This window comes from Emys orbicularis, chromosome 12 (assembly GCF_028017835.1).
Source record: "Emys orbicularis isolate rEmyOrb1 chromosome 12, rEmyOrb1.hap1, whole genome shotgun sequence".
NCBI lineage: Eukaryota > Metazoa > Chordata > Testudines > Emydidae > Emys > Emys orbicularis.
In genome coordinates this window covers 31947676-31974382 of record NC_088694.1, presented here as the reverse complement: position 1 = coordinate 31974382, position 26707 = coordinate 31947676, and the positions used below count along the sequence as shown (strand labels likewise).

The 26707-nt window shown below is 53.5% G+C and overlaps 1 protein-coding gene across 1 annotated transcript in view; it reads right to left on the bottom strand.

Annotated features, from left to right (window-relative positions):
* LOC135886964 (voltage-dependent L-type calcium channel subunit alpha-1S-like) overlaps positions 1 to 14887 on the bottom strand; it is a 112687-nt gene extending 97800 nt beyond the window's left edge. Inside the window, exons 1-11 of the mRNA XM_065414746.1 lie at positions 14880 to 14887; positions 14225 to 14385; positions 13508 to 13733; positions 11758 to 11965; positions 11419 to 11539; positions 10861 to 10975; positions 10616 to 10709; positions 9266 to 9335; positions 8222 to 8354; positions 7788 to 7905; positions 5670 to 5729 (exon numbers count right to left, since the gene is read on the bottom strand). Of these exons, the coding sequence (XP_065270818.1) occupies positions 5670 to 5729; positions 7788 to 7905; positions 8222 to 8354; positions 9266 to 9335; positions 10616 to 10709; positions 10861 to 10975; positions 11419 to 11539; positions 11758 to 11965; positions 13508 to 13733; positions 14225 to 14385; positions 14880 to 14887 (1314 nt within the window). The remainder of the gene's footprint in view (positions 1 to 5669; positions 5730 to 7787; positions 7906 to 8221; positions 8355 to 9265; positions 9336 to 10615; positions 10710 to 10860; positions 10976 to 11418; positions 11540 to 11757; positions 11966 to 13507; positions 13734 to 14224; positions 14386 to 14879) is intronic.
* Positions 14888 to 26707: the final 11820 nt, after the last annotated feature.

The window sequence follows — 26707 nt, the reverse complement described above, 5'->3', positions numbered from 1 at the left end:
CCCTGCGACCACAGATCCCAGCCTCCCCCCAGCCCAGCCCCAGCTCAAGGGGAGGGGAAGCGGGGCTGAGGTTAACCACTTGTTTCCTTGGCACCAGGCGATGCTCCAGCCCCAGATGAGCTGCGTTTGGGCTCTTTACGGCAGGGAGAGGGCCCCAGTTTGGCCAGCCGGGAGCGTCATAGTCCTGGCCGGCTCTTGCTGCACAGAGCTCCCGCGTTTGCTGGCAACCCAGCGCCCCCCCCGCCCCCCATTAAACATACAGCGCAAGCGGATTAAGGGGCCCCCATTGTTTGATGAAGCCTATTTTGTTCAGGTCCCCAGGAATCCCATTCGCTCTGTTCCACCTTCATGTTACTCTTTCTACCCCGCTCCAATGGCCCCAGCCTCCCTAGGTCCCCTTGCCTGGGCGCGGGTCAGCACACAGACTCACGGACTTTAAGGCCAGAAGGGACCATCATCATTCAGCTAGTCTGACCACCTCTGGCTGAGTTACCGACGTCCTCAAATCAAGGTTTAACGACTCCACATTACAGAGAATCCACCACTGACACTAGTTTAAACCTGCAAGTGACCCATGCCCCATGCTGCAGAAGGAGGCGAAAACCCCCCAGGGTCTCTGCCAATCTGACCTGGGGGGAAATTCCTTCCTGACCTCCAAATATAGTGACCAGTTAGACCCTGAACATGTGGGCAAGACCCAGCAGCCGGACACCTGGGAAAGAATCTGCAGTGTTGTCCTAGCTGTGTTGGTCCCGGGCGATGAGACAGACAAGGTGCGGGAGGGAATATCTTTGATTGGACCAACTTCTGTTGGTGAGAGACACCAGGACCTGTAGAAGAGCTCTGTGTAGCTCGAACGCTCCTCTCTCTCACCCGCAGGAGTTGGGCCAACTAAAGATATTCCCTCCCCTCCCCTCTCTCTAAGAAAGAGGCTCACAGTGTCAGCTGGGACAAGCGCTCACTGATTTAAAGAGCAGCTGAGCCCCCAAGGAGTGTTTGCCGGTGGGGGACTCTGCCCTACTGGTCAAAACATGGGCTCTAGCTTCCCTGTTCTGTGTCCCCAGGCTGTTTTGTATGAAGACAGGAGCCAGCGCCCCCAGCTAATCATTCCTAGGCCTGAAGGCCTCTCTCCAGGAGGTCATAATTATCCGGCCAAGTGGCCTTGATCCAAATGGCTCATCCCAAAACTAAGGAGTGAAAAAGCCGCTGGAGCCTCATCCCCATGCAAGCTGTTCTCAGTAGCCTGCAGCCAGGACCAGAGGCAGATTAAGGTTTTGTGGGGCCCTGGATCAGAGCACCTCTTCTGCCTCTAGTCCCATCCCCCCTGCACTCCTGGTGCTCCTGCCAGGGAAATGGGGTCAGGGCGTGGGGGCTTTCCCCACCCCCAGGCAGGAATGCTGGGTGGGCAGAGCAGGTCACGGGGGTGCCCATTTTTCCAGGGCCCCCCAATTGCCAAGGCCCATGGGCATGGGACCCATTGGCCCAGTAGCTAATCCGCCACTGCCCAGGACTTCAGAGCTACAGAGAGGAGAGAGGAAGGATAAGCATAATGATACACTGGATTACTATAGATCTCATTCCTTATGGACAGTAGCAGTGTGGCTCAGGCACAGAACTGGGGACCAGTAGGCATGGATTCTGTCCCCAGCTCTGACACTGACTCCCTTGTGTGACCCGGGGCAAGTCACTTCCTTTTGCTGTGCCTCAGTTTCCCCCCACCTCAGCCACACACCCTTAAGATCTCTGACTGGATCATGATTAATGAAGTTTCACAACTCCCCCGTGAGGCAGATGGGTACCATTATCCCCACATTACAGAGAGGGAAACTGAGGCACAGAGCAGGGCGAGTGATTTGCCCATGGGCACACAGTGTGCCAGAGCTGGGAACAGACTCCAGGAGGCATGGCCCACGGTCCCCTGTTCCAACCTCTAGACAATGCTCAGTTCCTACAGCGTGTGTCTGATTAAACACTTCGCGGGGGGGCCAGCCACTCCTTAAACCCCCAGGGATGCCCACTGACTTCTGGGGGAAGAGCCCTTAGTTCCGTCTGAGCACAGGCTTAATTTCCCTGCCAACTCCCCGGCTCTCCACCCCCAGAGACAGGGACGGCTCTGGCTTTTTTGCTGCCCCAGGCAAAAAAGCCTCCCGCGGCCCTCCCCCTCCCCCCCCCGCCCCCCGGCGGGGAGCGCGGCAGGGGAGGGCGCCGAGCCCGGCCACGGCCCCGCTCTCCCCGACCGGCTGGAGCGCCGGGAGGAGGGCGGAGAGCCCGGCCGCGGGCCCTCTCTCCCTGGCGGCAGGAGCGCCTGGGGGAGGGCGACGAGCCCGCCGCGGCTCCGCTCTCCCCGGCGGCAGGAGCGCCGGGGAGGGGGGAGGGCAGTGAGCCCACCGCAGCCCCACTCTCCCCGGCTGGCCGGAGCGCCGCAGGGAGGGCAGCGAGCCCGGCCGGGGCCCCACTCTCCCCGACCAGCCGGAGCGCCGGGAGGAGGGCGGCGAGCCCGCTGTGGCTCCGCTCTCCCCGGCGGCAGGAGCACCTGGGGTAGGGTGGCGAGCCCGCCGCGGCTCCGCTCTCCCCGACCGGCTGGAGCGCCGGGAGGAGGGCGGAGAGCCCGGCCGCGGGCCCTCTCTCCCTGGCGGCAGGAGCGCCTGGGGGAGGGCGACGAGCCCGCCGCGGCTCCGCTCTCCCCGGCGGCAGGAGCGCCGGGGAGGGGGGAGGGCAGTGAGCCCACCGCAGCCCCACTCTCCCCGGCTGGCCGGAGCGCCGCAGGGAGGGCAGCGAGCCCGGCCGGGGCCCCACTCTCCCCGACCAGCCGGAGCGCCGGGAGGAGGGCGGCGAGCCCGCTGTGGCTCCGCTCTCCCCGGCGGCAGGAGCACCTGGGGTAGGGTGGCGAGCCCGCCGCGGCTCCGCTCTCCCCGACCGGCCGGAGCGCCAGGAGGAGGGCGGCGAGCCCGCCACAGCTCCGCTCTCCCCGGCGGCAGGAGCGACGCGAAGAGGGCAGAGAGCCCAGCCGGGGCCCCGCTCTCCCCGACCGGCCGGAGCGCCAGGGGGAGGGCGGCGAGCCCGCCGCGGCTCCACTCTCCCTAGCGGCAGGAGAGCCGGGGGGAGGGCGGCGAGCCCGCCACGGGCCCTGCTCTCCCCGACCGGCCGGAGGGCGGAGAGCCCGGCCGCGGCCCCGCTCTCCCCGGCCAGCCGGAGCACCGCGGGTAGGGTGGCGAGCCCAGTCGCAGCCCCGCTCTCGGGCCTGAGCGCCGCCCCCCTCCAGGTGCCGCCCCAAGCACATGCCTGGTAGGCTGGTGCCTGGAGCCGGCCCTGAATCTCACATGGTACCTTCTTTGCATTTTGTCAAATCTGCAGCAAAAGTGTTCTTAAAATGAACAACATGTGCTGGGTCATCATCTGAGACTGCTATAACATGATATATGGCAGAATGCGGGTAAAACAGAGCCAGAGACATACAGTTCTCCCCCAAGGAGTTCAGTCACAAATTTTATTAATGCATTATTTTTTTAACGAGCATCATCAGCATGGAAGCCTGTCCTCTGGAATGGTGGCCGAAGCATGAAGGGGCATACGAATATTTAGCATATCTGGCACATAAATACTTTGTAATGCCAGCTACAAAAGTGCCATGTGAACGCCTGTTCTCACTTTCTGGTGACATTGTAAATAAGAAGCAGGCAGCAGTATCTCCCATCAATGTAAACAAACTTTAGAGACTGGGAATGGTTGGGTCATTACACTAATTGAATTTTTTTTCCCCATGTTAAGTTCTCCTCACACCTTCTATGGGTCATCTTGATTATCACTTCAAAGGTTTTTTTTCTTCTGCTGCTGATAGCTCATCTCAATCGATTGGCCTCTTACAGTTGGTATGCGTACTTCCACCTTTTCATGTTCTCTGTATGTATAAATATCTTCTCTCTGTGTGTTCCATTCTATGCAGCCGAAGAAGTGAGCTGTAGCCCACGAAAGCTTATGCTGAAATAAATTTGTTAGTCTCTAAGGTGCCACAAGTACTCCTGTTCTTTTTGCGGATACAGACTAACACGGCTGCTACTTTGAAACCTTTTTGTCTGAGTGATTGGCTGAACAAGAAGTAGGATTGAGTGGACTTGTAGGCTCTAAAGCAGGGGTTCTCAAACTGGGGTTTGGGACCTCTCAGGGGGTCACAAGTTTATTACATGGGGGGTTGTGAGCTGTCAACCTCCATCCCAAACCCCGCTTTGCCTCCAGCATTTATAATGGTGTTAAATATATAAAAAAGTGTTCTTAATTTATAATGGGGGTCACACTCAGAAGCTTCCTATGTGAAAGGGGTCACCAGTAAAAAAGGTTTGAGAGCCACTGCTCTAAAGCAAGGGTGGCCAACCTGAGCCTGAGAAGGAGCCAGAATTTACCAATGTAAATTGCCAAAGAGCCACAGTAATATGTCAGCAGCCCCCCATCAGCTCCCCCCCCACCTCCCGCCCACTAGCAGCCCCGCCGATCAGCGCCTCCCCCTCCCTCCCCGCACCTCCCAATCAGCTGTTTCGTGGCGTGCAGGAGGCTCGGGGGGGGGTAGGGGGAGGAACGAGGGCACGGCAGGCTCAGGGGAGGGGGTGGGAAGGGGTGGAGTGGGGTCAGGGCCTGTGGCAGAGCCAGGGGTTGAGCAGTGGGCACCCCCCGGGCACATTGGAAAGTTGGCGCCTGTAGCTCCAGCCCCGGAGTCGGAGCCTATACAAGGAGCCGCATATTAACTTCTGAAGAGCTGCATGTGGCTCCGGAGCCACAGGTTGGCCACCCCTGCTCTAAAGTTTTGCATTGTTTTGTTTTTGAATGCAATTATGGAACCAAAAAAATCTACATTTGTAAGTTGCATTTTCACAATAAAGAGATTGCACTCCAGTACTTGTATGAGGTGAACTGAAAAATACTATTTCTTTTATTTATCATTTTTACAGTGCAAATATCTGTAATCAAAAATAATATAAAGTGAGCACTGTACACTTTGTATTCTGTGTTGTAATTGAAATCAATATATTTAAAAATGTAGAAAAACCATCCACAAATATTTAACAAATTTCAAGTGGCATTCTATCGATTAACAGTGCAATTAAAACTGCGACTAATCGTGATTTTTTTATTTAATCGCATGAGTTAACTGCGATTAATTGACAGCCCTAATTTCTATTATATTATGACATGTCACAGTAATAGGGCATATTATGGGCGTACATTAATGGCAGCTGCTAGTTCGTATTGATGGAAACCTATTATGCGCTGTTACTCCTGCCATGGTATGAAATAATGTAAACATGAAAAAAGAAAGGACATCAAATTCTAAACAACATTTTGAACATTTCCAAACCTCTTTTTTTTGGCAGGAATTTTTGTCAGAATCAACACAATTTCATGACAAATTTCAGTTTTGGAGAAACTAACGAAAAACGTTTGAGGAAAATGTTCTGACCAGCTGTACGGAGGAGGCCGCCCTAGTGGTAACAGTAAGTGGCACAGGCTGGCCAGAGAAACCCCAGTGTCTGTCTGTGTGCAGCAGCCTCAATCAAAGATTCCCCATTCACTGCAGCCACTGCTGACGCCTGCCTCTGCTCTGCCCCAATCAGCGGCTCCCCTCACCGCTGGCATCACCCCATTATGCACCGTCTCCAGAAAGATGGGGTGTGACTCACCTTCAGGACTATTTCAACTGTGAACACGGAGGTGAAGCCGATGTCAAAATATCCCAGAACCTGAAGATAAAAATCAGGCAGAGGTTTTGGTAACTCAGGAGACCAGATGTTATTTGAACGTCCTACAACCAGGAGCTTTGGCAGACAGACGGCACACTGCCCCGCTGAATGGAAACTGCACACCTGGTGCTAATAATAAATACAACAATAATACATACATGCTTTGCACTGTGACTGCTTCTTTCACGCCAGCATCTTTACGACACTAATGAATTAAGCCTCCCAGCCCCCACAGCAGTCAGGAAAGGATTATCCTTGGCAGAGCACAGCAGTCCAAGGGTTAGAGCCCGGGAGCCAGGATTCCTAGCTACTGTTCCCATCTTTGGGAGGGGAGAGTGTTCATAGAATCATAGAAGATTAGGGTTGGAAGGGACCTCAGGAGGTCATCAATTCCAACCCCCTGCTCAGAGCAGGAACAACCCCAACTAAATCATCCCAGACAGGGCTGTGTCGAGCCGGAACTTAAAAACCACTAAGGATGGAGATTCCACCACCTCCCTAGGGAACCCATTCCAGTGCTTCACCACCCTCCTAGTGAAATAGGTTTTCCTAATATCCAACCTAGACCTCCCTCACTGCAACTTGAGACCATTACTCCTTGTTCTGTCATCTGCCACCACTGAGAACAGCCGAGCTTCATCCTCTTTGGAACCTCTGTTCAGGTAGTTGAAGGCTGCTATCAAATCCCCTCTCACTCTTCTCTTCTGCAGACTAAATAAGCCCAGTTCCCTCAGCCTCTCCTCGTAAATCATGTGCCCCAACCCCCCAATCATTTTCATTGCCCTCCGCTGGACTCTCTCCAATTTGTCCACATCCCTTTTGTAGTGGGGGGCCCAAAACTGGACACAGTACTCCAGATGTGGCCTCGCCAGTCAGTGTTCTAGTGGTTAATGCTGGCGATTTAGGGTCAGGACTCCTGGGTTCAATTCCTGGTTCTGGGAAAGGACCATGGCCTAAGGTGTCAGGATTCCTGGGTTCTTTTCCCAGCTCTGTAAGCATCTAGCTGGGTGACCTTGGGCAAGTAATTTCCCCTCTCTGGGCCTCAGTTTCCCTATGTGTAAAACGAGGTTAGTGACAGTGCTTTGGGGTCCTCAGATGAAAGGCTCTGTACATTCACAGTATTACAATCCAAGACCATTTAAAGGTGGGGAATCTGAGGCACAGAGTGATGTTAAGTGACTTGCCAGTGATCACACAGGCAGTTAGTGGCAGTGGTAGGGGCAGAAGCCAGGAGTCCTGATTCCAGTTTTTTAGAGCAGTCCCATTTTACCTCAGCTGTGTGCCCCACGCTGCTGAGGTTTCCACGGAAACCTGAGCCAGCAGTCCAGTGATCGAGGGGCCCACCAATGGCTCAGGCCCCTGCAATGGCAGGGATTTGTTTTATTGAGACATACCTAGTGGGTCCTTGCAAGTGATCTGTGCCCCAGAGGAAGGCAAAACCAGCCAGCCCCAAGATGCCAGCCGGTGTGACCTGGGGGGAAACTCCTTCCTGACCCCAAATATGGTGATCGGTTGGACCCTGAGCACGTGAGCAAGAACCAGCCAGCCGAGCGCCTGAGAGCACGAATGCTCGGTGCCACCTCTGCACCCTGCCCAATGGCCCATCTCCAGCCATGGAGTTCTGATGAATAACTCCATCCACACTTGTGGGGTCTCCGAGTGCTTCACAGGGCAATGGACTGCTCTGCGGGCATCCCTACCGCTCCCTGCACCACAGGGGCCGAGCAGCTCCCAGCGGGGAACGAATGTAACCTCACAGGGCAGCTTTATTATCCCTTTGCTACAGACTGGGATGGTGAGGCACAGAGAGGAAGTGACTTGCCCAGGGCCACAAAGTAAAGTTAGTGCCAGGCCAGGAATGAGAACCCAGAATCCCCTGCTGCAGCCCTGGAACAGGGTTTCCTTCCAGAGCCAGGAAAAGAACCAAGGACTCCTGATTCCTCATCCCCTGCACTAAACTCTCCTTGGGCACAAGGCAATAGCCTGGCAAGCAGCTCCCCGGAAGCTGCCCGTTTCTGGTGGCTCAAACTGCTTTCCCCAACAGCCCATCCTGGGAACCTTGTTCCTGAAGGACACAGGCCGGATGGGATCCTCAGCCGCCAGGGAGACGCTGCTGAGCAGGATGAAGTTGGTGAACCAGGTGGCGTTGACGATTCGGTGGCACAGCACTCGGATCCTGGGGAAAGGAGAGAGGGGAGGCAGGCAGTCAAAGCATTGTCAGCTCCAAGGGGCTGAGTGACAGCCCAGGTTAGAGCTTGGGGAGTGGTGCAGCTGGGGAGATCCCTGCGTGAGTCTCAGGGGTGGCACCCCTCATTCTGTGTGCCCGGCATGCTTCTACCCTGGGACAGCTTGTGGGCACAGCTGGCTCCAGAGGCTGTAACAGCCCATTATAGTTAAAGGTGTTACTTTGTAGCTCAGTCGGGAGGTTCCAGGTTCTATCCTCGCTGATCACTGCTGGGTTTCTGACAGATGGGAGGAGAAGCAGCACCTACTTGTTGGTTGGGCTGAAGATGAAGAAGGCACTGGCTTCGGGCATGGGTACTGCTTTCTCCTTGAGCTGCAGCTCTGCCAGGGGGCGTGGCCGAGGTCTCAGGGGGATTTCAGGCTCATCTTCCTCATCGTCACCTGTGGAGCAGCCAGAGGGAGGGAAACATAGTCAGTCACTTTGAGCTCGCATGTTGGGGTCATTCACTTAGCAGCAGACAAAAAAACAAAAAAACAAAACCTTAGCAGAAGCTGAAACTTAGAGGTAGAGAAGGATCACTTGGCCCCTCTCCATCCTGGGCAGCCAATGAGGGATTGTTTCCTTAACCATCCGGAGTTGGGGATGATGAGACCCCCATGGTCCAGCTGCAGGATGAGTCAGCAGAACAGCTCTGACCCTCCATGCAGGGATCAGGAACCTGACATCTGGCCATGTTTCCTTTTATGCTGGGCAGAAAGATTGTGGCCACCACAGTTAGATGAAGGGCTGTGGCTCCCCTCACACCCCACAGCCCCTGGGGGTACTCACACTCCCGCTGTGGAGCAAGATGCTGCTTGCCATTAGAGACCCATAGGACAAAACCCTGGGGTATCCCCCGACGTCCTGACTTCAAATCCTCCTGGCCAAACCCAGCTCCCAGCTTCCATTGTTCTCAGTGTGTGTGGGGGGGTCCCCCATCTTATGTCTCCTAGTGCGCCTCCTAGTGGCCAGCAGGACTCACCCGTCAGTGAGGCAAGTAACACCCCACAAGCAATGGAAGAGGCATGTGCAGAGTCTGGTATCCTCCCCCAGAGAGAGGTAGAACTCCCTGATCACGCCCCTACCCTCATACACAGACCAAGTGCTGCAGAGAACTGCACAGAGTTTATTCCAGCTCGGCGTCTGCTGGAAACAAACCATGTGGCTTTCTGCATCGTAATACGCCACTAGCTGAGCTGCACTCTTGGGACCAGAGCCCTCCAATGGGATTTCTCTCTGCAAGCCACCCCAACCCTTTCCATCGCTCCCTCAATCTCTCCGGCTGGAGGCAAGGATCAAGCCAGAGCCTTACCTGGGAAGTCAGCAGAAGGGTAGGGATCTTTGATCTCATTCACGTTTGATTCAAACTCGTCCACTTTTAACTGAGAAGGAGAGAGAGAGGCAACTAGCTGAGCATCCCGGAAACACCACCCGTGGCACTGCCAGGGCTCTGCGTGCCAGCCTTCCCCAGGCCAGAGGGACAATGCTGCAGGCGAGAGGCAGGGAGAGCTCCCCCGATCTCCCATTGGGGCAGGAGCCATCTGTTTGTTCTGTGTTTGTACAGTGCCTGGCACAATGGGGCTCTGACCCACAACGGAGGCTCCTAGGAGAGGCGGATTAAGGTTCCCTGGGGCCTTGGGCCAGAGCAAGTGGGGGGCCCCTCCCCACCCCTTCCGCCTGTGGCCCCACCCACAGCCCCACCCCTTTCTGCCCCTTCCCCTGGGGCCCGCCCCGTTCCACCCAGGGTCCTCCTCATTCTGCCCCCCCACTGCAGCCCCACAACCCCTTTTGCTCCTTTCTGCCCCCCCCACTGCGCCCCAAGACCAAGAAGCTCTGTCCCGTGCCACGGCAGGGTGTGAGAGCTCCTTCAGTCCCAGGGTTTGGATGCTGAGGCTTCCCCCGCCACCCCCGTGCTTCTCTGTGGGACCAGGGTCTGGCTGCTGTGGAGGGGGCTTCCCCTGCCCAACACTTCTGCCACGGAACAGGGTCAGTGCGTGGGGGCTTTCCAGCCTCACCCGCCTGGCGGCTGCAGCTCCAGGCTTTCACTGCCGCCGGCAGATTTTTTCCGGGGGCCCCCCAGTTGGCTGGGGCCCTGGGTCCAGTGGCTAATCTGCCACTGCTCCTAGGCGCTACCATAATAGAAATAATTAATAATAAACAACACGAGGCAGGGGAGCCAGGATCATTGGCCAGTTGGACAAGGGCCTCTGACGGGCCCTACATGTGTGTGTGTCTGTGAACACGTGTGTGTAGAAAAATCTTGAGTGGAAACTCCACCGAGACAGTCCTTTGATACAGGACCTTTGATCCTGGGCCTGTACCCACTGAGTCCCACTCCCCATCCCCCCGCCACGCGTTTTGGGAGGGGGCAGGGAAAGCAGGCTCACTCGTCAGAGGAATGATCCGGGCCTACAGGGCATACAGAATGGACGTCTTGCTACAAGTCTCCGGAGATGCGTCTGCTGAAGCTCAGGATTTTGTCCCCAGTCATTCCGTGGGCCCTGGGGAAATCTCCCTCCCTCCCCACATGGCCATCCACCTTTCATGCACGACAGAACAAATAATGGGAAGACATTACTGCTCGGTACCGTACTCCTCAACTGCCGGGGAAAGTTTCCCTAGACATTTGTTCAGACGAGCTCAGAGGGGTCGCGGCACTGACCTTGGCTGTGGTGGGGATTCCTTCAGCCTTGGCTTTCTGCTCCAGCTTCTTGGCCAGCAGGAGCTTTTCCTCCTCAGATTTCTCTGGGTAACTTCTGGACGGGGGAACCAAAAAGGAGAGGTGAGGAGTGAGGCCATGGCAGAGACGCAATGAATGCTGCTGAGATGATGCCCAAGACCACATTGATTTGCAAGCCCTGGGCCCTTGGGGGTTCCCGCTTTTAAGCAGCGGAGAGCAGCACCGACCTGGACATTTTCCTCCGCTTCTTCTCCTCGGCTTTGGCTTTCTGGGCCGACGTCAGGCTCTCGGCCTCGGCCAGATTGTCCACAGCGATGGCCAGGAAGACATTGAGCAGGATATCTGAGAGGGGGTGGGGCTAAGGAGCTTAGGGAGCATGCTCATATGTAAGGAATGAGTCCCTTCCATGGCCCAGGCTTAGCGAGAGCCTGTGTGGTGACACTAAGCAATGTACGCAGGCAGCTGGGGAGAACCCCAGGTTCAGCAACGAGCCCTCTGTGTACCCGTGACAGCTGCCTCTTGGCTGTCACCATGAATCTCTGTTGGTGTTAGCAGTGGGATCCAAAGCCATGAGACCAAGAGAACTACCCAACTGATTTTTTCATCCCTTTTAACCCCCACTCCTGTTTCACCATTTCCCTCACTCCTGGTACTATGATGTCTGAACATACCATACCCAGCCCCATAGCCCTTCCCCGATGTGTACTTGAACCTAGATGTGACTGTGCTGGATAAGACAAGAAAATGCCCAGCTGTTACTCCCCAACTGACTAGAAAGAGGATACAGTTCCCGCAGACAAAGAGGATGATGAAGTAAATGCATACCAGCACACCGGGAAAGGAGGGCCCTTTATAAGCCATGATCCCATTGTACATGATTGAATTCCAGTCTTCTCCGGTCAGGATCTGGGAGACGGGGTGAGTGAAAGAACAGGTCAGGTAGAACCATTCCACTGGACCAGAAAGAACAGAACCCAGGAGTCCTGACTTCTTGTTCCCTGCTCTAACCACTAAGTCACACTGTCCCCCAGAGCCCAAAAAAGAACCCAGGTATCCTGATTTCAGCCCCTCCTCTATGCGTTAGACCAGTGGGATTGATGCCCGCTGCACCCCATGCCCCGTACCTGGAAGACACTGATGAGCGCCTGGGGGAAGTTATCGAAGGTGCTGCGCCGCACCTCCATGTCTTCAAAGTCGAACTTCCCGCCGAAGAGCTGCATCCCCAGCAGGGAGAAGATGATGATGAAGAGGAAGAGGAGGAGGAGCAGGGAGGCGATGGAGCGGACCGAGTTTAGCAGGGATGCCACCAGGTTGCTCAGAGAGGTCCAGTACCTAGCGTGAGGAGAGGCACACAGGCTGCTTACGTCGAGGGGCGCCGCTGGGGCGCACAAGCAGAAATGGGGGGCAGGGTGATGAGGGGAATGCCCTGCTCAGTTCGAGGGGGACACTCCATCATCTCATCTCCGCTTGGCCAAATGTCTCCCGTGTGGTCCTGGGACCAGGTGTTAGACAGGAGATGTTAAGAATAATGCCTAGCTCTTCTGTGGAGTTTTTCATCAGTAGATCTCAAAGTGCTTTGCAAAGGAGGCCAGATTCCTTGTCCCCATCTCACAAGTGGGGAAACTGAGGCACTGGGCAGGGACATGACTTGCCCCAGGTCCCCCAGCAGGCCAGTGGCAGAGCTGGGAGTAGAAGCCAGGTCTCCTGATTCCCATTCAAGTGTGCTCTCCATTAGAAAACACATCCTAGTACTCAGTTCCTGGCTTCGCCACAGATGTCTTGTGCAACCATGGGCCTGGCACTTAGCCCCTCCGTGCCTCCGTTCCCCATGCATGAAACAGGAATAAGGATGCTGCCCTGCCACACAGGGGGCGTGAGGAGGAATCCGTTGCTCTGATGTTATGTTGATGAGGGCAGATAAGTACCTACCTAGATAGATCTGGGGAGCCAGGTGAACCCCATGCCCAGCTTCCCCCCATTTTCATTATTGCCACCAAATATCCCAACCTAGGGAAGTGAGGTTCATGAATCCTGTGGCATTCTCAGCTCCCAGCTCTGTTGTGTCTCCGGGACCCCTCTGGCAGAGCGGGTTCCTGCTCCTGCTCCGGGTAGCTGGGAGGAGCCTCGCTGGGTCCCAAAGGACAGGCTAAGCTGCTGGTTTGTCTCGTGGCAGGAGGGCTCAGACCCTGCACTCTCCACGCCCTCCTTCCAGCAGGGCCGCAGGTAACTACTCAGAGTGTGGTTTGCCCCACCACTCACAGGACAGCCTGATCAGCTGGGTGATAGCGGTGAGTCAGTGTCAGATTAGAGCCCCAGAGTTCTGTGTCCCAGCCACCCACCTCCCCTGCTCTGATCCACTAGACCCCCCTCCCCTCCCAGAGCCAGGGAGAGAACCCAGGAGTCCTGGCTCCCCGCCCCCTGCTTTGATCCACTAGACCCCCCTCCCCTCCCAGAGCCAGGGAGAGAACCCAGGAGTCCTGGCTCCCCGCCCCCTGCTTTGACCCACTAGACCCCACTCCCCTCCCAGAGCTGGGAACAGAACCCAGGAGTCCTGACTCCCAGCCTCCCTGCTCTAACCACTAGACCCCACCCCCCTCCTGTGGCTGGGATAGAACCCAGGAGTCCTGACTCCTAAGCCCTTGCTCTAACCACTAGACCCCACTCCCCTCCCAGAGTTGTAAACAGACACTAGGTATCCTGACCCTGGCCACACAGAGGCCAGAGAACTCACCAGTTCCCCTTCCTCAGCCTCTGGCAGCTCATAGTTGTAGTCATGCCTGAGGCCTCAGAAGGGGTAAGGACAGCCCAGCCTCCCAGTGCAAGCCCCCCTGCCTGTACTGCCTGACCACAGGCCCTGGGGAGAGGTGCCCCCACCTGGTTATCTTGAAGATCCTCAGCAGGCGAATGCACCGCAGGACGGAGATGCCCAGGGGTGACATGACGTTGATCTCCACCAGGATAATCTCCAGGATGCCGACGCACACCACGAAGCAGTCGAAGCGGTTGAAGAGGGACATGAAGTACTGGCGCAGGCCCAGCGCATACATCTTCAGCAGCATCTCGGCCGCAAAGACCGCCAGCAGCACCCGGTTGGCGCTGTCTGCAAGCAGCGAACCCAGCCAGTCAGCGCTCTGGACTGAGGCGGCAGATCCCCCGATGGCCACTAGCAGCTGCTCATGAGACCACATCCTCCTCCGCCCTCTCACTACACCCCCTGCTGCCTCCTTCTCCCCCAGCCTACGATCCTGGGGCAGCGCAGCAGGGAGGAAGAGGAGCCTGACTCACATTTACCTGCCCAGCTTAAAGCCCTGAGCAGCGGCAGCAGAACGCTCCCTTCCCCACCCCAGCAAGAGGTGGGTTTGTGCGCAGGAGGGGAAACACAAGATCGGGAGGAAACTACATGTGCACACAGGCACGGGGGTGTGCGTGCACTTTTGCGTGTGTGTGTGGTGCGCAGGCGCATGCACGTATGTGCGTTGGTGTGTGTGGGTGTCTATGTGGGTGTTCACATGTGGGCAGGCGTGTGCGCACGCACGCCCGTGGATGCACTGAACCAGCAGCGGATCCCCAGCCCCGGGCCGCCCTGCTCACCTTGCACACGGGTCAGCCACTCGGGCTGCCAGTGATGCTCGGAGGCGATTGACAGGGTGTTCAGCGAGATGAGCAGGATCACCAGCCAATAGAAAAACTTGGACTTCACCACCTCGCGGCACTTCCTGCGGAACAGGCGGTTCCATCGCCTCCACTGCCGGCTAGAGAGATGGGCCAAGAGGGGTGACTTCAGGGCTCCCTGCCCCCCCAGCACCCATCCCCAGAGGGCAGAGTCATTGCAAAGCGCCCTGCCCACCAGCTCCTAGGGACCCAAGCAAACGCATAGGAGAGGGGTTCTGCAGGCAGGGATACCGCTTTGCCCCTCTCTACCACCTTTCCTCCATCCCAAACTATTACCAGCACGGGGTCAAAGTCCCCACTCAATCACCACGACGCCAAATGGGGATGCACCAGGGTAACAAAGGAGATGCTGGTGTGTTAATGAACAACTTGTTTCAAAGCCCTGGGGAAGTGTGCTTCATTTATCCCCATTTTACAGATGGTGAAACTAAGGCACTTGCCCAAGGAATAGAACCCAGGTGTCCAGGCTGCTCGCCCAGCGCAGGATCCATGAGATGCCTTCCCATGAGATGCCATGAGGTCCTGTGCATGCTCTGGAGAGGACACTGCCCCTTAAAGAGTGCGCTGGCCTCACCTGTTCATCGGTCGGAATGACCTTGGATTTTCTGACACCACTCATGCAGTTCCCGGAGCCCTGGGGTGTGCTGGTTAGTAGGAGGGATAGTGGAGAGGAGCTTGACGCATGGTCCCCCAAAAGAAGAGGCGGGATACCACCTGAACTAGCCTTTTTCCAGAGCCGGACATAGCAAAATCCACCTTTGCGTGGGCTGCACTGAACATGGTGTATTCCCCCCCCCCCCCCCCCCAACAAAACTACCAGCTCTTCCGATAGGGGCTCTTACAACAGGATTGATTCCAAGAGCAGGAGAGTCAGGATCAGGAAACACTCCAACCAAATGTAACCCACTTCTGACCCCAGCTTCACCCCACGGGGCCCAGGGCTAGCCTGAGCACTGTGCGGGAGGGGCAATATGGCTATCTGGGAAACACCCCAACTTAGCAGACTCTCGTATGAAGAGGGGGGCACAGGCAGGGATGGGTGTCTAGGTTTCTCCCATCCTCCTGGAGTGGAGCCCAGCTGTTTGTTCCTGTCATACCTACCAGTTGGTTTGCATTGCTTCATATTTCCAGGCTCATCCAAGACAGAGGAGGGCTAGAGACTCCAAGGTTAAAAAGTGATAGCTGAGACTCACCCTTACAGGGGGTGCGTGCAGGCCCCTCTGAGTAATGGTTGCTGTGATTCTCTGCCCTGGGAGTGCTGACAGGATCCAGATAAGTGGGATTGAATAACAGGGGGAGGGGAGGAGAGAACTGTCTGGACAGCAGGTATCTGAGGGGGGCCATTGGCTTGTCTCCACATGCAAGCAGAGCTGCCTTCTGAGCGCAGCAGCAGCAATTTCACTATTTGTGGCTCCCGACTGTCCTCTGCTGGCTACCGACAGAGAGACACATTAATTCAGCTACAAAGCAGGGTATCCACTCCCCCAGCATGGCACAATGAGCTGCTGTGGAGCAGCCCGGCTCTAACCAGCGCGGTCTAGAAAGTCTGTCAAAAACGATGCTGAGAGACAAGGTGGGGAAGGGGAGATCTTTTATTGGACCAATTTCTGTTGGATGTTCAAGCTACAGAAAGCTCTTCTTCATGTAAGCGGGGGAATGGTCCCGCTATTGTGGGGAACTTTCCTGGCTTCTGCACTACCCCGGTGAAGTGAGCTAGCGAAAGGATCTGAGTCCTCGCTCCCACTTCCTTTACCCAGAGGCCTCCCTGCCCTCGAGGGCTCCCCTTCCACTCTCCTGTCTGGCAGAGTCCTCGTAAACCCCGACAAGGCTGGGCCCAGGATTCCTGGGGGTCTCGACCCCCAACCCTGCTGTGGTCACCCAGGACAGGGGCTAGGGTGTCCCCACTCCAGGGTACTCTCTTTGCACTGGGCACCTCCCTGACCCACTGATCATTTCATACAATTTAAAGCAAATACAAGTTGTTTAATTAACAATTAATTAAAAAAAAAAAAAAAGGAAAAATGGGAAAAGTTAAAGGAAAACATCACGCCGCTCTGTGGCAGGGAACATTACAAGCAGTGTCTCTGGAACGTCAGGGCAGTTCACAGTCTGTTCCTTGTAGGTCCCAGGCTCCTTCTCAGGCCCTGGCTGTGCTGCAGAGACACTGCGGGTTGGACACTTGCTCTAGCGGTGGCCACACGCTCTCAGGCTCTAGGTGGCAGGACCCTTCTTCCCAGCGTCGCCCCTGCCCGGTCAGGGTTACGATCCCCCTCCAAGTCTGGCCTGCAGAGCCTCTTGGCTGAGGCATCTCCCTGTGCTGGGCCCACTGCCCAGGGTCCCCCTCACTCTCCCCAGCTGCTCACCGCACCCAGCTCCAGCTGCACTCTGCCTCAGCACGGCTGCTGCTGCTGCTCTGCCTCCAGCTCCCTGGGCTGCTTCTCTGGCCCCTCTGGCTCTGGTTGCTGCAGCTCTGCTCCCAGGGCAGGTCTGCTCTCTCTGGGCTGTGCTCTGGCTTTGGGGCTGCAGCTCTGCTTCCAGCAGCTTAGCTTGGGCCCCTGCTCTCTCCTTAGCTCGGCCCCACTCTGTCTGACTCAGGCCATTCCAGTTCACACGGAGGACGGGACCCCCCCCCCTGGCCTCCTGACTCTCTGATTAGCCTGCCCACCCTGTCAATCAGGCTGATCTGGAGCATTGGCCTCTCCCCATTGTTCCTGGGGACTGTCAGTCTCAGGCTCCTGATTTCCCATCGACCCTTCCCCTTTTAGTGCTGGGAGCTAGCCAACCAAAACACCCCCACTGAATGTTAGTAAGGGGGCAACAGTCCCCTTACATTCAGGTCAACACTACAAAAACTGCCCCGAGACAGTTATAGGGAGAGCTACACGTTGGGCTGAGGGCTTGTCTCCACACGTAAGCTAGTAAGGCAGGAGGTGAATTTAAAGAGTTGTGACACAGTCTGACAACCCTGTTGCAGGCACAGAATGCCCGAGGCAAAGCAACAGCGAAGGTTCGTGGCCCGGTGTGCTTCGCGCCAATAAACACACCAGGTGGAGAAGCAAAAAAAGTTTATTTGAGATCTCAAAGCGGTGCTAGGAGACAGGCACGTCTCAAATCCAGCACACTAACAGAAAAAACTTTCTTCCTGTTGGGGTTACTAGGCCTATATATATGAACCAGAGTTCTTCCATGTTTAAACTCTGTCCTTCCATGTTTAACTCTAATCGACCTCAAAAGCCAAGGACAGGAATTGGAATGTGTAAATAGCCAGTTACCTATTACGACCTTGCTCATAACCAGGTCCTAAGCAATAATGATGAGGTTTGCATGTTTCTAGCTGGAGGAGGGGTAGTAAACTAGGGTAAACAGAACCAAATGACTGTTTAGAGGAATGTTACTAACAAGCTAGATTTATAGCCCTAGAATGATTTAACGGCTTAAATGTATAAACATGTCTTCGGTAGAGAGGGGAGGGGGAGTAGGAGGTGGTGGTACAGGGGGAGAGAGGTGGGGGCTTGGTTGTAAAGTATAAGAAGAGAGAAGCTGCTTTTTACTGGTGTGCTCGATTTGAGACTTGCCTGTCTCCTTGCACCACTTTGAGATCTCAAATAAACTTTGATTGTTTCTCCACCCCGGTATGTTTATTGGCGCGAAGCACGCCGGGCAACGAACCAGCTGTTGCTGTCCTCGGGCCTCTGTGCCTGCAACATTCCTTTATACCCTTTGGAGTCAAGCCTCATCCCCCCCCCTCTTCCCCCACTACCCCTCCCTTCCTCCCCCCCATTCCTCTCTCTCTACCCCTCCCGTCCCTGGTAACAATTACTAAGCAAATAGCAATTACATTTAAGCAGTTAAGTCATTCTTGGCAGCTATAAGCCTAGTTTGTTAGTAACTTCTTTAAACTGTTATCTTGTCCTTTTTCCCTTCAGCCAGAAACATGCAGGCCTCATTATTACCGCTTGCTACCGGTAAGGGGGGTTACCACTGATAGCAGGTTGCTTATACATTTCACTTGCACCTGGCTTTTGAGGTCGATTAGAGTTTAAACATGGAAGGAGTTTGGTTCAGGCCTAGTGCAGGAAGGCTTCATTGACACTTGTGATTTTCCACCCTCCTGAGTTACCTAGGGTGATGGTGATGCCTGGTGACGTCAACAACCCCCACTGGCCAGGAAGGGGTTAATAAGAGCCTGTGGGCTCAATCAGCCCTGCCCTGCTACACCTGCAACAGGTGTTAAGCCTGGAGGGAGGAATTAATGAGGAAAAGCCCTGTTCAGCAGTGGCTGACTGGGAGAAGGAGCAGACCTCTTGTGCCTGTAGTGAGTTACCCGGCTACAGTGGCTTAACTCTTCCTGATTAACTCCCTGGGGTAAGGCTCTGATTCTGGAATAAGAGTGCCTGATTCTGAATTACAAAGTTTAATCCATTTTTGAAGTCTCTCCTGTCCCCTAACTTCTCTGGTTTGTCTTAAAGAAAACTTGTTTCTCTCTTTGTCACTTACTTAGTGCGCATGCGTCTGACGAAGTGGGTATTCACCCACGAAAGCTTATGCTCCAATACATCTGTTAGTCTTAAAGGTGCCACAGGACTCTCCGTTGCTTTTTACAGATCCAGACTAACACGGCTACCCCTCTGATACTTAGTGCACAGCCTATGCTATAGTACACAGTCCTAGTCACTACAAAAACAACTGACAGGGCAGCTATGGGAATATTTGGACGTTTGGGAAATGAACAAGTTCATCTGGACTCTCTAACATCTCCATCAGTATTGTCTAGGTGCTGGGCAGAGGTTAAAATACAAACATCCTATGGATCCAGATAATGACCATCCAAGGTGTTAAATTAGCTAATGAGTTTCGGACACACTGCTGTAGCCTAAAGGTAGGTAAGGCAGTAGTGCAATGAGCCTACAAGCCTCAAGGCCTGTAAGACAATAGCTTAGCTAAACTAATCAAGGCCTAAAAAGCCTTAGCATAAGCAGCTAACCAGGAGTAATCCTAGATCACAAGATAGAAAGCTGGAACAAACACAGATGACTAAACTACTGATGGCACAAGATGGCAGTTGATATCCGCTTTAGATATTATAAGTTAGGAACATCAGCAGATGGCCGACCATAAGGCTGTGTCCACGCTGCCACTTTCAGCGCTAAAACTTTTGTCGTTCAGGGGCGTGAAACTCCCCCCGCACACCCCCCCGAGCGACAAAAGTTTTAGCGCTGAAAAGCACCAGTATAGACAGCGCTTTATCGCTGGGAGCCGCGCTCCCGGGGATAAAGCTACCACCGCTCGTTAGGGGTGGGGTTTTTTTAATCACCGGGAGAGCTCTCCCCTGGCGATAAAGCGTGTCTGCACTGCCCACGTCACAGCACAGCCACACTGTAACGTGGGTAGTGTAGACATACCCTAAGAATGCCATGGTAACTAGAGAGACAAGGTGGGACAGGTAATATCTTGTGCTGGTGAGAGAGCCAAGCTTTCCAGCTCACACAGAGCTCCTCCTCAGCAGATTGCCCCTGCCTACTCTGGAACAGAAACAGTGACGCTTTTTCATTTGAACCTTGTTGCAAACAAATCCACAACTGGTTGATCCCATCTGGCAAATATGATCTGAATCCACTGATCCTTCAGGGACCCTCAGGCATCTGGGAGCAGTCTCTGCTGAGATGATCTGCAACTATGTTGCTCCTCCCTGCCATAGGATGAATGCCATGGTGGATACACAAATCCCACAGACTTATTGCCTCTACGCACTGGAGGGTGGAGTGGCCACACCCCTGCTTACTATACTAGATTGCAGATGTGTTGGGCGTTACTACCTGCCCAACCTTCCCTTGCAGATGATGGAGGAATGATCTGAGAGCCAGATGAACAGCTCGTAGTTCCAGTATGCTGAGTGATGTGCAACATTCTTTCCTGAGACCAGCATCCACAAACTCTTAAGTGATTGATGCCAGAGTGCCCCCACTACTGATTGACACATCTGAGGTCCCTGTCTGAGATGTACTCGGATGACTGAACTGCACGTCCCTGAACATTCTTGTCCTGCTTCCCCACCACTCTAGAGAGGTTATGATGTTCTGAGGTATGGTGACCAACAGCTGAAGACTGACTCGACTTAGACTGTAAAGCTGGGACTTCCAGTACTGCACAGGTCTTGGATGGGTAAATGGAGTCACATAGTTAGTGGTTGCCATAAACCCCCATGAGACTCAGGCAGAGTCCTTCTGACTTCCGGACTTGGGCCGGAGTCCAACTTTAGGACCCCGCGAGGTAGAATGGGATCTACAAGAGCCAGCCCACTAGGAGCTGCCTAATCTAGCCAATGAGAGATGCTGACAACAGGAGCATGTCCTAAGTCCCACCTCTCTCACAGAGATAGGTGCCCGATGCTGCTGGCAGTTGACAACTGGGAACCCTTCTCCTGGAATTGGGCGGTGTAAGTACCTAGGTAATTTCCTATGTAAATGAGTCTGGTACCTGCCTTGGTCTCCACAACAGGGCAGGATGTGGTGGTGCCCAATAGGGGTGAGAGTGCTCACCTGGGATCAATTCCCCTCTGCTTGAGGGGAGAGAGGCTTTGAATAGGGGTTCCCCACATCTCTAGTGTGCTCTAACCCCTGCGCTGGGGGATACTCAGCTGTGGGTCTCTCTGTCTCTCCTGCTGAAGCTGTTCCACAGGGAATAAAGACTTAAATAATTCTTGGGCCAGAGAGAGGGTGACTCTATAGTCCAGTGTTAGGGCACCTATCTGAGAGGTGGGAGACCCAGGCTCCAGTCCCCCAGCTCCAGTGAGGATTTAATTATTTATCCAAAGTGGAATAGCTTCAGCAGGAGAGTTTGAGGGAGTCCCACATCAGAGTATCCCCTAGCTCAGAGGTTAGAGCAGTCTCCTGAGATGTGGGAAACCCTATTTCAATCCTTTCTCCCCAGCAGGCAGAGGGGGAATTGAACCAGGTCTCCCCCATCCCAGCGAGTACCTAATCACTGGGCTAAGTTATATGGTCGGCGGCCCCTCCTCCTCCTGTCAGATTTCGAATGGGGTCTGACTAAGGCTAAGATTTTGTCATTGATATTTTTAGTAAAAGTCAGACAGGTAACGGGCAAAACAGAAAAATTCATAGAAGCCATGACCTGTCTGTGACTTTTACTAAAAAAAATCCTTGACAAAATGGGGATCTGTGGATCACCACACTGCGGGGCAGCGGCTGTGGGGTACCCCTGTAGCCCCTGGGTACCCCACAGCCCATCTCAAAAAAGATATTAGAATTGGAAAAGGTAAAGAGAAGGGCAACAAAAAAGATTAGGGGTATGGAATGGCTGCCGTATGAGGAGAAATTAAAAAGACTCAGACCGTTCAGCTTGGAAAAGAGATGATTAAGGGGGTTATGATAGAGGTCTATAAAATCTTGAGTGGTGTGGAGAAAGTGAATGTTGTTTACTCCTTCACATAACACAAGAAGCAGGGGTCAGGTAATAAAATTAATAGGCAGCAGGCTTAAAACAAACAAAGGGAAGTACTTCTTCACACAATGCACAGTCAACCTGTTGTTAGGGGATGTTTGAAGACCAAAAGTACAACTGAGTTCAAAAAAGAACAAGATACGTTCATGGAGGATTAGATCCATCAATGGCTATTAGCCAAGATCAGGAATGCAACTCCATGCTTTGGGTGTCCCAACGCCTCTAAATGCCAGAAGCTGGGCGTGTCCGACAGGGGATGGATCACTTGATGATTACCTGTTCTGTTCATTCCCTCTGAAGCATCTGGCATTGGCTGCTGTTGGAAGACAGGATACTGGGCTTGGTGGCCCCTTGGTTTGACCCTGTATTGCCGTTCTTATGTGCTAAATTTAAGGTGCTGAGTGAGTTTAGGCACCTACAGGATTTGGCAGCAACTGAGCAGGAGTTTTGTGCATCACAGAAGAGCCTAAAACTGGCATTTAGGAGCCTAAACCCTAGACTTAGGCACCTAAGTCCCTTTATGGATCTGGGCCTTTGGTCACGGTTATTGTGAGGCAGGGAGGAGGAGGATACACTTGTAGTGTCCAGTCCACCTCAAGGGTTAGATAGGGTGTATGTGGCTATTTCAGGAGGTTCAGAAAATGCTGGCAGCATGCTCAGTGCAGGTGGAATGTAGAGAGAATTTAGCAGCAAGCCTCTAACAAATTCTACTGAGCATGTGAAAATGGCAAATCTGGATAGAGTTTCATGGGGATGGCAAAAGTCACTCTTTGAACCCCAGAATCCTCCCCTTCCAAGTTTCAACGTCTTGCTCCAAGCTATTCAAAGCAATGGTTGAGAAAAAAATAGGCTAACAGTGGCAAAACAGGCTCTTTTCCCCAAGCCTGGTTCTCAAAATTGTCTGAGCTGTGTTTACTGAAACTTTCCAAAACTACTGAAGCTGAGGCAGAGAACTGTCGCAACCCTATGCTCAGACATGATGTCTGTATGGCCAATTGTCGGTCAAAAGGTCACATTGGTGTCGTGTGCAACACCGTGGTGTCGTGTGCCTATTCTCGAACCCTCTGCCTGGTCAATTGTAGGTCACATTGGTACCATGTGCTACAATACCGGCGTGTCGTGTGCATAAACTTAGTGTGCCGGGTGCAGTACCTGTTGACGTAGAGGGCACCAGCTCGGAACCCGGTTGGTGTAGGAGCGGGGGACCAATCGAATGCTAGCACGAGTAAGGGTCTTCGAATAAAACTATGTCCCACGCCAAAATCTGTGGGAGTGTCCGCGTGTTAGCTGAAAGGCCTGATCACCCTTTCAGCCAGGGTCTCCTCCGGATTTAGCCGGCTCGTGTCGTGTCGTTTCGGATTACATCCCGTCATGCCCCTGGTGTCTGTACTGCTGGTCAGCTGCGCCTGGAGTGTGGTATGTACATTTCATTTTTTGTAAACATTTTGTCTGCTTGGCCTCTTCCTTCTTTCTTCTCCCTTACTTGGTACCAAACCTCATGTATAGTATATAGGGGATTCAATTAATGTATGTACGGTTTACTCAGTCTTGTATGTCCGTTCTGGCTTTTAGTGAGCTGTTGATTATAGATCATTCGGTTCTTCGTTGTTGGATGTAAATAGACTGTTTCAAGTTACATATATTACTGTTCTGGTGATACTTTTGATTGGTGACTTGTTTCTCTTTTAATTAGAGTTGTGTAAATATTTTTGCTCTGATAGTATTGCTAGTGGTAAAGGTATTCCTCCCCAGCTCAAGTTGTAATTCATTCCCCATTAATAAACAACCACCTGTTTTGAATTGCAATCTGTCTTTGTTTCAATTTTCCTCCTTCACTCAAATACTCATTCGAACCTGCATTGGTCTCAGACATGGCGTCACGAACAGGATCGAGTGAGGAGGAAAATTGTCCCCTGTCACCAGTGCACTTTAATTGTCCGTGGCGAACTAAGGTCACTGACAAAACCCCCGATGATGAGTTTAATCATCTCCAGCATCATGTTTTATTCGATCGGGGGCATTCTGAGGCAATTAGCTGGAATTGCATTATTGGAGTCGGTTATTCGAGCCAAACTTATATTGTTAGTCTGTCTGTCGGTGCTGCAGGCTGTCTTTTGACATGTCATATGGGTCTTCGGCTAACCCCCGCAGAGGCCAGTTATCGGCCGACTTGTACCAAGTCAGGGGAAGTCGGTGCTGGGACTGATTCAATACGTTTGTGGAAGGATGCCCAAAAGATTTTAAAGGCAGCTGGAGGCACCTGTCCACTCACTATTGACCCCCCAAGACTCCCGAGCGGGGGCCCCGCACATGAGCTAGTGATTCAGCTCATCCAGGAATTAGAGGGCGGGAAAAAATCCAAGAAGCTTCGACCCGACCAGTATAAATCAGAAGTTGTCGCCAGTGCCTATCACAAAATCCTGGGCCTGGCCCTAGATAAATTGACCATTGTTATGGGGGCTCTAACTTCCACCGCTCGAGAGATGATTGAAACCCCCAAGACTCCCAGTGTGGCCCAACCGTTGCCTGAGACCCCACTCCCCCCCCCCCCCAGATCTTAAAATCCCCGAATCCTCCCCTCCACCATACCCGTCAGCTCCCAATTTATACCCAGCTCTACCATCGTCAACCCCCGAAGTAATAACTCCCAGTCCTGTTCAGGCTATGCCAGTGCAGTTAATACGTACTAAAGTGGACCAAACCGGGGCGCAAAATATTACTTATGAGTGGCGCACTCGTAGTAAGGCAGAAATGAAGGAGTTTATTAACGATACGGGGCGAAAGCCAAACGAGCCGGTATTCACCTGGCTAGGACGGCTCATCCTAGAATATGGCCAGGAATTAGTTGACCAGGAGGAAGAGACCCTTATAGCCCGGAGCGCTGCCTGGTCTAGGGGAACAGGCCGTGGATAACTTTTAATGGCTCCTACCTGGCCAGTCTCAGTACCAGCAGCCGCTTATCTACAGATACAGAATAGCCCCGCAGCATTTCAGCTCCCTTCTGGCGGGATCTCTACCCCTCGCGATTTAATTTTCACCATTGCAGGGGCATCCCTCATCTGGTGGGATCCTGCACAAACCCCCTTAAATTTGACACTAGCACAGCAGCAACTTCGTCCATTTCAGGCCTACTGTTATGTCACTGATCCAGCCGCCATCCTCATACATGAGCAAGGGGTAGACATGGCGCTTGACAGTAGCCCCTTAGGGGACACAAGTACGCTGCTATGGATGCGGGGGTTCCAGGGACGGCCGGTCACCTCTCTATTCCAGGCTATGGACCGCTTAAAGTGGCCTACCACCCGCAGTGGCCGCGGGTACAGTAACCCCCGGGACCAAGTCCAAGTATCCCAAACGTTCTTATATAGAACGAAAGATCTTCGGGTTTTTACTCAATAAAGGAGGGCTTAGCAAGGATACTGCTCGTAAATTAAGCCCCGTACAACAGAGAGAACTGGCTATAACTTTGGGGTGGGAGGACCGTGCAGAGGGCCCACACCAGGGAAACGGCACGAGACCGAGTGCGTAATGGCGGCCAACGCTCGGTCTAGTGATTTCAGGCCGTATTTTCCCTTAGTTACTCTTGGTAATCAGGAGGTCCAGTTTCTACTAGATACAGGTGCCCAAGTATCCATTATTCCTCCATCCATACCCCACAAACGTACGGGTCGCATTATCTACGTCCAAGGGCTCAACAGCATTGAGCCCCGGCCCGAAGTTAAAGTTAAAGCTACCCTTCGGGGCACCCCCATTCAGTTTACTGCTCTTTTGGGAGATCAGGCTATTCTTGGGGTGGGTGAGCTAAAAGCTTTCAAATTGGCCCCAGTCATCACTTCCGTCCTACCAGCTGCCTTAATTGCCAGCCCTCATGAACCTCATGCTAGTAACCCAACACCGTGGAAATATCAGCCTATCCCCACTCCTCCCCAGGGAAAGGCCTCCATTAGTCAACTTCTAACTCAGCTTGAAAATGCCCAGCATATCTGTCGTGTCACCACTAGTCGATATTTGTCCAGTGCATGGGGCATCCCGAAGCCTCATAAGCCCAATGAGTATTGCATGGTTATTGATTACCGTTCGGCTAACCAACATATTGAGGCTATTGCATTCACAAGCCAGTGGGATCTACCTACAATTGAATGCATCTTATTAAACCGACAGGCCAAGTGGGCATGTACCCTTGACCTTAAAGACATGTTTTACCAAATACCTCTTTATGACCCACAGAGATTTCTCAATTTCGCATATGAGGGTGCTCAGTATCAGTGGCGGGTTTGTCCCCAGGGGTACCGAAATTCACCCGCCTGTGCCACTGAGGCTCTAAACCGAACCCTTCAAGCTGTCTTGCCCCAGCCTGGGGTTGAGATCGTCCATTACGTAGATGACATTCTCATTTGCGGCCCCGATCATGACCCTGTTCAGACCGTCACTGATCAGGTCCTCCAGACCCTAGACAATGACGGATGGGAGGTTAACAAGGCAAAGAGCGGTTTATCACCATCAACTTTATTTCAGTTTTTGGGATTTAACGTTGAGGAGGGAGTCCTCCAGCATTCCTTGTATCATTTATTACAGCCTCAGTTTAAGGTGGGGATTCACCCCCCCCCCCGAAAGCAGATTCAAAGGGTGCTTGGAATTGTTAATTATCACCGGGCCTTCCTCCCAGCTAACTTGCTTAATGCCCTCTCCATCGTCCAGCAGTTTGCAAAAAGCAAAAGATTGCTCTGGACTGAGGAGGCTGATCAGGCCGTGAATAATTTAGCAGCATGGCTCCATTCTAGTCCGATTCTATATCGGTGGGAGCCCCAAAAACCAATTCTTATCGTGTTATCAGTCATGGCTCACGGCGTAAGCGCCACCATCACCCAAGAAAACCACCCAGTGTACCATAGCGCCCACACCTTTAATGGTCCGGAATATCAGTACGGATCGGTGGGACAC